Source organism: Neophocaena asiaeorientalis, unplaced genomic scaffold (genome assembly GCF_003031525.2).
Source record: "Neophocaena asiaeorientalis asiaeorientalis breed wild unplaced genomic scaffold, Neophocaena_asiaeorientalis_V1.1 scaffold294, whole genome shotgun sequence".
Lineage (NCBI taxonomy): Eukaryota > Metazoa > Chordata > Mammalia > Artiodactyla > Phocoenidae > Neophocaena > Neophocaena asiaeorientalis.
The window spans coordinates 3833268-3843717 of record NW_020173945.1 but is presented as its reverse complement, the minus strand read 5'-3'; the positions used below and the strand labels follow the sequence as shown (position 1 = coordinate 3843717).

General features: G+C 48.8%; 1 protein-coding gene across 2 annotated transcripts in view; it reads right to left on the bottom strand.

Annotated features, from left to right (window-relative positions):
- The window catches only part of UBE2F (ubiquitin conjugating enzyme E2 F (putative)), a 51339-nt gene that overhangs the window by 5710 nt on the left and 35179 nt on the right, over positions 1 to 10450 (bottom strand). For both annotated transcript variants that reach the window (XM_024752762.1, XM_024752763.1), the window contains exons 6-8: positions 6005 to 6075; positions 2228 to 2285; positions 698 to 730 (exon numbers count right to left, since the gene is read on the bottom strand). In XM_024752762.1, the coding sequence (XP_024608530.1) occupies positions 698 to 730; positions 2228 to 2285; positions 6005 to 6075 (162 nt within the window). The remainder of the gene's footprint in view (positions 1 to 697; positions 731 to 2227; positions 2286 to 6004; positions 6076 to 10450) is intronic.

The following is a 10450-nucleotide window of genomic DNA, read 5'->3' as shown; positions in this document are numbered from 1 at the left end:
ATTTTTTTTTTTTTTTTTTTTTTTTTGCCCAGAGACAGATCCCTGAAGATTATTTCTTTCAAAGCTTCTTTATGATCAAAAAGCCAAAACTCAAAGGAACAAATAATACTATATAAAACTCCAAATACCAGCTTTCCCCCTTTCCCCTTCTCCTACGCCTCTTCCCGCCCTCCAGCCCCTGCCTGAGAGGTGCTGTTCTCTGAGGACAGCAAACTTCACTGATTAAGAGAATAATTCTAAGGTTCTGGGTTTGTGAAAAGCCTAAAGGTTGGTGACTACACACTCCTTCTCCCAAACCGGGCCCCTGGGAGCGAAGGAAGCTGTGGACTGGCTGCCGGTGAGAGCGGACGGTGTGAGGTGGGCCAGGTGCTCCCAGAGGGGCCTGCGTGGAGGAGACCACAGCGAGCGGAACTGGCTCACGCCGGTCCCCGGGAGCGAGGCAGCCATGACAGCAGGGCGGAAGTGGGGACGCTCTGCTCCCGCCCCTCCCGGCCCCAGGACCTCCCAGAGTGTCGCTCCAAAGCCCCCTCAGTTCTTGTCTCACTGCTCCTCTGATTCACAAAAGTGCCAAAGAAAAGGGGGCTTTAGTGCGCCCACACCGCTGGTTTTGATCCCCTCATGTTATCCTTGATGCGATCTTTAAAACCAGGAGGCAGAGGAATCAAGAAAAACTTGGGATTCTGGTCAACATACTTACAGTAAACAAAGAGTTTAATCCCCAAACAACATCCTGAAATGAGAGAGAAAGACAAAAACAAGTTTCAGGTGGGGATGGTCTCTAAGAGATGAACCAGTTAAGTCAGCATATCGTGGAGGAGGTTAGTTTTCTGCAGGAGTTATTTTAAAGGGTAGGGCCTAGGGCTTCCCTGGTGGCGCAGTGGTTGAGAGTCCGCCTGCCGACGCAGGGGATGCGGGTTCGTGCCCCGGTCTGGGAAGATCCCACATGCCGCGGATCCTGTGCTCCCCAAAAAAAAAAAAAAAAAAAAAAAGGTAGGGCCTAGAAAGTTAATCTTGGGCTCCCCCTTGCAACCTGGGGGACAGCACCCAGCGCAGCAGCTCTGTTACCAGCCATCGCTCGCTTTCTGTGCACTTGGCACAGACTGAGACCTACGAGTGGTTTTAGGTGGGACAGCGTTTATAATCCATGCCTGACTGAGCCGAAGTGGAAATGTGTGGAAAAACGTTACGAGAGACAGAGGCAGGGAGACGGCACGTGTGATATGCCACACGGCTGTCAGAGCTTCACAAACAGGCTGACTGGACGCCCACGGCCCTTTCAAGTTGAAAGGTGGGACCATCAGTGTCAGAGCAGCAGGATGGTCACCAGGGAAGACGGTGACTGGCTCAGAAGACCACGCCTTTGTGCTGAAGTGCAGGCTGGGAACACGGCTGCCCCTAAACCCAGTCCCAGGCGATCGCTCTTCTGGGCAGGATCGATCCCTCAGCAGACAGGCAGAGGCTACGACCGTGTGGGACCAGTTCACTACTCAGTCAAAGAAGATGGCAAAAGTCAGGTAGCTGCTTACTACTAGGTGAACACTGGCCAGAAGTCCTGACTCCTTCTGATAAAAGGTCAGGCATGGGAAGAAACCGCAGGCGCCTACGGACAGCACCATGGAAAAGCCCTGAGGCGAAGCACAGCCGGTGGCCTCACGTGGGTACCCACGACACGCACCCCTGAAACCCACTCAGGCCATGTTGGAGAAGCAACTGGGGCCACTTATTTAGTCCCTGTGGCTCCCCTTTCCACCCCCTGCCCCAGCAGAGGGGCCCCTGTGCAGCACACCTGGCTGCACCCTGCCACCCCTCCTCTGTCCAGTGTAACTCAGAGCAGACACAGAACATCCAGCCTTTCCTTCCTCCGTCTCTACCCACGCCTGGCGAGTCTCCACTGCTTAAAGGGGGAGACAACTATCAAAGACTGGGGCGAATAGCAAGACGAGGGTAGAAACAGTAAACCACCGAAGCACAAACCGTAAACGGCAAAGGGCAGAGGGGAGAGGAGATGACCCGACACCCTGATCCCCACCCCCAACTGAAGAGAAGTGGGGGCAGAGGAGCTGAGCAGGGCCAGCGCCTGGCCAGCAGCCCCAGGCGGGCGGTGGCAGGTGGGCAGCGTGGGCCCGTCCACCCATGCAGATGGGACAGCGTGGACATCGCTGTCCTTACAGGAGGCTGGCTGCCGATGGAGGGGCATCCGGGTAGGTGTGGGCAAAGGACACTCTACCTTCAGTGTCCTCGTGGGGGCCCAGCCGGTGCCGTCAATCGAATGTTCTCTCAGTAAACTGAAACAGACACAGAAAGGCACAGCGGTCAGCAGGGAGCAGGCTCCAGTCCCGCGAGCTGCTCAGCGTGATTTCTGTCGGAACGGAGGTGCACGTCTCATGCAGTCCATCTCTCCTCTGTGGCTCCACAGTTTCCTGTGTCGCTACAGAAGGCCTTCTCTGCCTCACGCCTGTATGGGTCCTCCAGTCTAATCGCGAGTGTTATTTTTATGTATTGTACACTCAGCAGGGGAAAAGCATGATTAAATCAGAACATACAGAGCGCATCTGTCAATTTAACATTCGGAAAAGGACGGTGACAACAATGACAGCGGAGCTTCCTGTTTGTGTGTCAGCAGGACCCAACACTCACCCAGTGCCCCAAGACCAAAGAGGAGGGGTCCCATGCTACAGAGGAGAAACCAAGGCGCAGGGCAGCACCCGCCCCAGGGCACGCGCCCCCAAATGGAGCTGTAGACTCACACCCACGTGAGCACCTAGCACATGATTTTAATAGCTGTTTAAAAAATAAAAGCAGATTAACACAAAATTCTGGAAGGTGCTCACCCGGGGGTGGGAGGACCACGCTCAGGGAAGGTCACGTGGGCTCCAGGGGTACGTGATGTGAGCTGACCTAAGAGTCATTTTCATGACTGTTCTATCAACTGCAAACGCACAGCATATACTCTCATATAAATAACCATTCCATACTTTGAAAAATTACCACTTACTGCCTAGTTTCCTTCTGGTGAAAAAAGGAGCTCGGCATTGTTGAATTATCACACTGTTGCTTTCACCTGAACCTAACAGCTCCTAAGCTAACACGTCAGTGTGAGGCTTTCCAGGTCATACTGGAAAGTCAGAACACGTTCAAATTCACAAAAATCAATGACGATCAGGAGAAAACAAATATTCAGAATTTGAATCAATGCCATAATCTTAATTGCCCATGAAGATCAGTTAGAATAAATAAAACTAACCTACAGCTTACTTCGAGCACCAAAAAGAAAACTCCCATCATGCACCCTAATCCCATCTTCCCGGGGCACGTCCTTCCACCCTGCAGAGGTATCGGTGAGTTGTTGAGATAAAATCTCTACAACTTTTGAATAACTTTTGGGGAACCAACTGCCCAATCCTGGTGGTTTATATGATCCAACGAGAGACTTCTTTACTAAGACAGGGGAAAGAATTATTTCTGATCTAGCTTATCCTTTTCATTTATAGACCTTATTGCAATTTCAGCTATACCCTTGTTTACTTGTTTAGTGCCTGTCTCCCCACCAGCTGGCAGACCCCATAAAGCAGAGATCGCAAACTGCTCCCCACTGTGTCTGGGCTCAACCAACATTAGCTGATGGAAGGCAGGCGGGCAGACTGGGCGACCAGTCAGCGCCCTCTGAGCTTCCCTGTCAACAAGCACAGACAGAGCAGGACTCTGCCCCTGGAGGCCAGGTATGCCCATGTCTGGGGGCCACAGATCTGGGCAGGGTGACACCACGGAGGTTCAGGCCCAGCCTGAGCAGATGGCAGTCCCGAGGGAGCTCAGGTGACAGCCATGTGGCCATCAGAGAGGGTACAGGCACAGGGGACAGAGGATGCCCCAGGGACTACACTGGAAACTCAGGTTCTAGGAGAACAAAAATCTGAAGTACAACCGCCGGGTTCATGGCCCTGGTCCCTCCAATCCCACAGACATAGCACTGCTGGCCCTGAGCCAAGGGCAGGGTGTGGGCCCTTGGTGGGAGCAGGGCAAGTCTCACTAAGAGAAGCAAAAAGCAGCCCTGTGACTAGACCACGCCCCATGGAGCGCCAGGCACGTCATTTCCTTTATTCAGGAGATGCCATGAGTCGGCTGTGTCCAAAACCATCGCTGGACACTGTCTAGTTTTTCACAAAGAGGTAGTCTTTGTACATAAACCTGGCACATTACTTCCCTCAGTTAAATTCCCAGAGGTGCAGCTGACAGGTCCGAGGGTATATACAAGTTAAATGTAGGCCTTATGGCTGAAGGACCAACGAAAGGTGTACAGGTACATGCACTCTCCAGTGGAACGAGGGAGCCTGTTCTCACACACACTTTGCTTTTGTATCTGCCAGTCTGAGAAGTGGTGAGTGGCGTCCCCTTGCTTCCACGTGTCCTCTGATCACCAAGGAGACTGAGCATCAAGCAGACGCTCACCACCCGCTGTGTTTCTCCTTCTATGAATCACCTACTTGTAGGCAATGCTCATTTTTCTGGTGGATATGTCCCATCGTTTTCATATTGATTGAAAGGACTGTTTACATACAAAGGATGTAATCTTGCTGATCTTTTCTCTTTCAATTTTGTGCTTTTGTATTTTTAATTTTTTTTTTTTTGTATTTTTAATTTTAATGTGGCTAAACCTACCAATGATTTTCCTTTAAAGTTTCTGTTTTTTGTAGCAGGCTACAAATTTAACCAAATTTAACTACAAATTTAACCAAATTTACATTTAACCATCTGTTAAATTCCTATTATACTTTGCTAATAATCTGTTTTCTCAGAAGACTGCAAAAGTGAGTAGAGAAATGCCCTCTCTGGACCTAATTCTGACCGGAGAAGGGGACGTGACAGGAAGTGGAGTGTGGGGAGCCCCCAGGAGAGTGGGCACAGGTAAAAAGCCTGGGGAGACAAGGCCGGACCAGAAACCACTTACAATCTGGACCTGAAGATCATAGATTTTTAAAGTTTCAATACAGATACTTAAAAGGGAGGATGACTGACTTATAAAGTGTATTTTTAACTAGCTTTTTTTTTTTTTTTTTTTTGGGCGGGATCGTGGTTCCCCAACCAGGGACTGAACCTGGGTCCTTGGCAGTGAGAGCATGGAGACCTAACCACTGGACCACCAGGGAATTCCCGTTAACTAGCTATTAAAAAATGAAGCTGATATCAAAGAAAAGGGGGCTCCACATACAAAATAAAATGGGGAGATGAATCCTAATGGTTGTCCTCGCAGGGAGCAGCGGTCACAGTGCACGTGTGGGGAGAAGAGGGTAAAAGGACAGGATACAGAGGCAGGGCCTGAGGAGGGACTAGCTCACAGTAAGAAAGCAAAGGACACACCGGAGAAACCCTGTCTGCCTGCCCTCCAGGTCCCCGCAGTCCCTAAGCTGGCAGTGGTGGGGCTGGGGCTTGGCCTGGAGGTCCAGCACCAGAGCCCCTACAAGTTAACCTCACTGCTCTACCAGAGAAAGCGCAAGACGCAGAAAAATAAAGCCCACAAGCTAAATTTACTTAAAAACGACAACAACCAACACTCTGCGCAACTCCTCCAGTTCTCTACGTTAGTGACCAGCAAGCTTAGGCGGCAGGAAGTCACTGACCCCTGAGCATCTGCCGTTGGAAGGGTGGGGACCCAGGCACGACTGGGAAAGCTTATCCTGCTACGAAAGCGCTCCCATGCGCATCAAGACGATTTGGGCAAGAGGACATTTAACTACAAGTGCCTGGGTCTTCTGAAGCCTCCCATCCACATCCCCCATCCTGCATTCCCTTACTCATATCCTCCCCTCTTAGCTGAAATCAGCCAGATGGAGGGAAAAGGGTAAGGGCCCTCGAGGGGGGCACCTGGGTGGACCGCAGAGTGCAGCCAGAAGCCTCCCTAACATTGGCCCGGCCTCAAGATCCCCTGTCGGGGGAGACACCATGTAGAAAGCCCATCACTCACACACGGTGCTCACAAGACGAAAGACGGGAACGCAGATAAACTCACCTGAGACATATCTCGCCTGTCTCTGTGATATTGGGGTGCCAGATCCTGGTCAGGCATCTCACTTTAGGAGGCTGCAACACAGAAGGAAGAGATCACAGGCTCTCCAGAGCCTTCCACGTACCCCGCCCAGGGCCTTGTCTCACCACTCACATGGCTCAGCAGGCACCGGCTCCGTCACCCCCGCAGCAGTGTTTGCACACTGCATGCACCGTGCCACTCTCACGGGTAAAGGCTGCCCGCACTCCTAACCGGACCCCTCTACAGGCCCCGGGGCTGCCGGCGGCTGGTGCCGGCGGCTGGGCTTCTGCATCCTCTGACCCTGCCTGGGCCTAGGCTGTGCAGGAGGGGCCACGGTGCCCTCCGGGGAGGAGCTCTGCACCCTCCAGGCCCCACCGCCTATGGGAGCCCGCGGCCTCCTTGACGCTACGTAGCTGAGCTACGGCTGAAATACTGCCCCTCACGGCGGCGCTGGCCCCCTCTGTGGGTGTCTCTGAAGGCGCTGTTGTCATTTACTTTATTCTAGGTGCAAGTCCTAGCCCACTTTATACTTAAAGGAGGAGAGAACGAACACAAGTACATGGGAATGAGGCACATCAGCAGTACTCAGGGTGAAGCATGTTTGCATAAAACTGTTCTTTTACTATTACTCTGTTTTAAAAGCAATCCATACTCACCTAAGAAAACAACAAAAAGGAAAGCTATCTGCACACCTACAGATATAGAGAATATAAAACTCTCCCCAGAAATAATCTCTAGTAACACCTGATGCACATTTTGGAGCCTCTGTTCTAGGTGACACACAGGTGCGTGTGACGCACATTCATTTTTCTTCACAGAAGTAGGGAAATGTGCTATGTATTTCTTTTCCACGTTTATTTTTGTCACCATTTCAGATGACTTTGGGCTTTTGTGCATTCCACGGTACAAACACTAGTATTTAACAAGCCAGTTCCCTATTATTGGACGTTTAGGTTGCTTCCCACTTCCACTACAAACCTGCTGGATCAACGCTGTCTTCATTCGCATCCATGAGATATTTCCCCAAGATGAAGGCCAGGAAGGGGAGGGGCTGCCAGAGAGCAGGCTGCGCACTCAGTGCCAAGTGCCCTCGCCTCCAGAGAGGCCGCGAGCCCACCCACCTGCAGCGGGTGCGCCTCTTCCCCAGGCCCAGTTCCACCGCGAGGTGGCCTTGCTTTGAGGAGCTTGACAGTCATCTCACAGATACGAAACCTTCGTCATCAAATTTTTATCTTTGATACCAATGTAGAAAATCTTTCACCATCCAGATCTTCTCCTGTACTATTTCTAGTACTCTAATAGTTTCAGCTTCTTATTTGTATAAAACAAACATATTTTCAGTACCCTCATAAGTTTTCTTCCTGATTTCAAAACACCATGACATCAGAATGTCAAATATGTCATGTCACCTAGACTCCCCAAAATGATTAATCCAACCATGCAGATGGAGGCGTCTGAGGATTACAGAATTTAGGTTCAGAGTGAGCTGAAATCAACTGAATACGCTCATCTGCTTTCCTGCAAGTAAACAGGAATGCATTCGACAGAAGGAACGCTAGCGCAGCCTGCACTTTCAGCAGGGCCTTCAGGCTGAAGAGGGAAGGTCGGCGTCATTGGCGCTGTACATATTGGTAAATCTCTCTAATGAACACTGAACGCAGGTAACCTACTGGGTAGAGCGCATCACCAACTCAGGATCTGAAGGGACTGAAGGCTCACCCCCTCCCTCCTCTGAGGCCCCAACACACAGTCACCCCGCCGAGTGTCCACGCGGCTTCCAGGGTCCGACTGCACTTGCCCCTCTCCTCCTTTTCCCTTCACACCGTCCACAGTTAGATGTTGGTGCAGCCGCCCCCCGGGCCAATGGCCCTCGTAACAACGGTCCCCCACAAAGAGAGCAAACCTCTGCACCAGAACTGTGGTCCTGGATTCTGACACACACTTTCTAAACTGAACCAATCTTGTAGACCCTTACCGCCCCCAAAGCAAGACCAAGAAATACCAGCTCCACCTCCTACCTCAGTGGTGGCATGACCAGCCATCCCATCACACAGCTAAGGGTTTAGTATACGACAAAGACTGCAGTGCAAATCAATGGGGAAGCAGGGATTCTTCAGTGGACAACTGGCTAACCATTCGGAAAAGTACAGTTAGATATTCACTTAGAGCTTTATTCCACATAAACGACACAGAACTCTAAGAGGACTAGAAGAAAACGTGGATGAGTTATCTTGGGGTCTGAAGGCCTGTTTTAAGCATTTCACAACATGAAAAATTCAAGAAGGAAAAGTAGATTTGACTACAGTGGTGAAAAAAAAAACACAAACTTTTATAGAACAAAAAAAATGAAAAACAGGAAAATGTTTACAGCACAGCTAAGTAAACTAAGAAAAAGTTTCATATAATTTCTATATAAGAACTCTTATAATAAAAAAAAAAACCTCAGGAAAAAGAGGGCTAAGCACATAACAACAGTTCATAAAAGACATAAAGAGCTAATAAGTAGGAAAAAAATTTAGCATCCTACTTATTTAAGAAATGAAAATTCAAATGACATTTAGATACCACTTATTTCCTCCCAAAATAGCAAAAAGAAAAAAAATAATGAAAATATCCCATGTTGGTAAGGGTTTAGGAAAAAGGGAATTTTCAAACACTGATGGTGGGGATGTCAACTGGAAAAACTCTCTGGAGGGTAACTGGATAGTACTGATAAAAAGCCTTAAAATTAGCATCAGTTACTCAGTACCTGTAACTCCACTTCTAAGAATTTATCCAAAGACAGCGGCAGGCATGCACAAGCTGCTGTCTAGGACATGTATCACAGCACTGCTTATTCCAGGGTCAGTAAACTACAGCCCATGGACCAAATAAGGCCAGGCCTGTTTTCACATGGTCTATAATCTAAGCATGGCCTTTACAGTTTTAAAAAGTTGTTTTAAAAAAAGAATATACGACAGAGACCACATATGGTCCACAAGGCCTAAAATATTTACTATTTTGCCCCTTACATAAAGTCTGGTTCACATAATCAAAATATTGGTCAGCCAGTGATCAACTATAAAGGATTAGTTGAAAACCATGATACATCATACAATTAAGTGTTCTTACTAATGATGATGTAATTATATATTAAGTGACATGATAACATATGTTCTCACGATACGATGACACATGTCCTATACTATAATGTTAAAAAGAACCCAAGTCACCAAGCTACGTGTAGCGTGATCCCACTCGTACATATGATTGTATGTTGTGCGTAACATACATCAAAAAGCTAACGGTGATCATCTCTGGATGGAGAGATAACAGGTGATTAATATTCTATTTTTGCAGAGTGGTATTTTCTCAATTTTCCACAGAGTACAATAAATTACATAAAAAGAAGAGGGGTGACTGGGTATTCAAGTGTTACTTGTGGTACCTCCGGTTCTCCTCCTTCTGGAAACGTGGCAGGGCAGCCCTTCCTGACCCCTTTCAGGGCTGGTCACGGTCACATTACTCGATTTGGTTGCATCACATAACCTCACTTCCAGGGGGAGAGAAAAGCCGCATTCCTTTCTCCTGCTTCAGGCACACGGTTTCCTCTGACCACTCACTGCAAAGTGCCATGGGAGCATCGTGAGGCCTGGGACATCACAGCCAAGCTGCCATCTGCACTCAGGCCTCCTCCGGGCATCCCCATCACATTGGTTCGTCACTGTTTCTGTGTCCAGAGACTGAGCTTCTTCAAAGGCCGCTCGACTCTCATCTCCAGCCTACAGTGCCTAACACAGAATCCAGCGCGTTTTAGGGGCTCATTAAACGTCAGTCAATCACTGCAGCCTATTTCTAGGACTGAGAGAGATTACGAGGCAGCTGGACACTGTGAGATAAAGTTCAGGGAAAAAAGGACAAAGATCCCGAGGAAATCTGCCTTTCAGCTGCTGGGGCGGAGGGGGGTGAGGGGTGAGGGGGCACCAAACGGGTGTATTCTTTCTGTTCTAAAAAAGTTTATTCTAAAATAATGATCTACTTTACTGCTTAAAAGGTTTTCATTCACAACCTTAGTAACTGACCTTAATTATAGGAACTATAAGTGTTAGGGGTTAAAAACAAATTCCTTAGGAAGTACAGAAATCATGTAAATTATGGCATTAGAGCAAATGAATCCTGAGAAAGCTCCACAAAGCCCTTTCAGGCTGACTTGCTAAAAACTGGCTGTATCTCCTCATCCAGATGAAACATGAATTCCTTCAAGTCTGCCCTCATAATCTCTACCCATTTGCCTGTAACCTATGTATTTTCATATGCTGCTTTAATCTGCAACACCATAAACTTGTTGGGGGGCAGAGAGCACGCCCAGCACTGGAAATACAGGGAGACTGAGACACCTCCAGACTCTTCCTTCAGGGAGCAGATGGTCTAGTGAAGAAAGACGCTAAG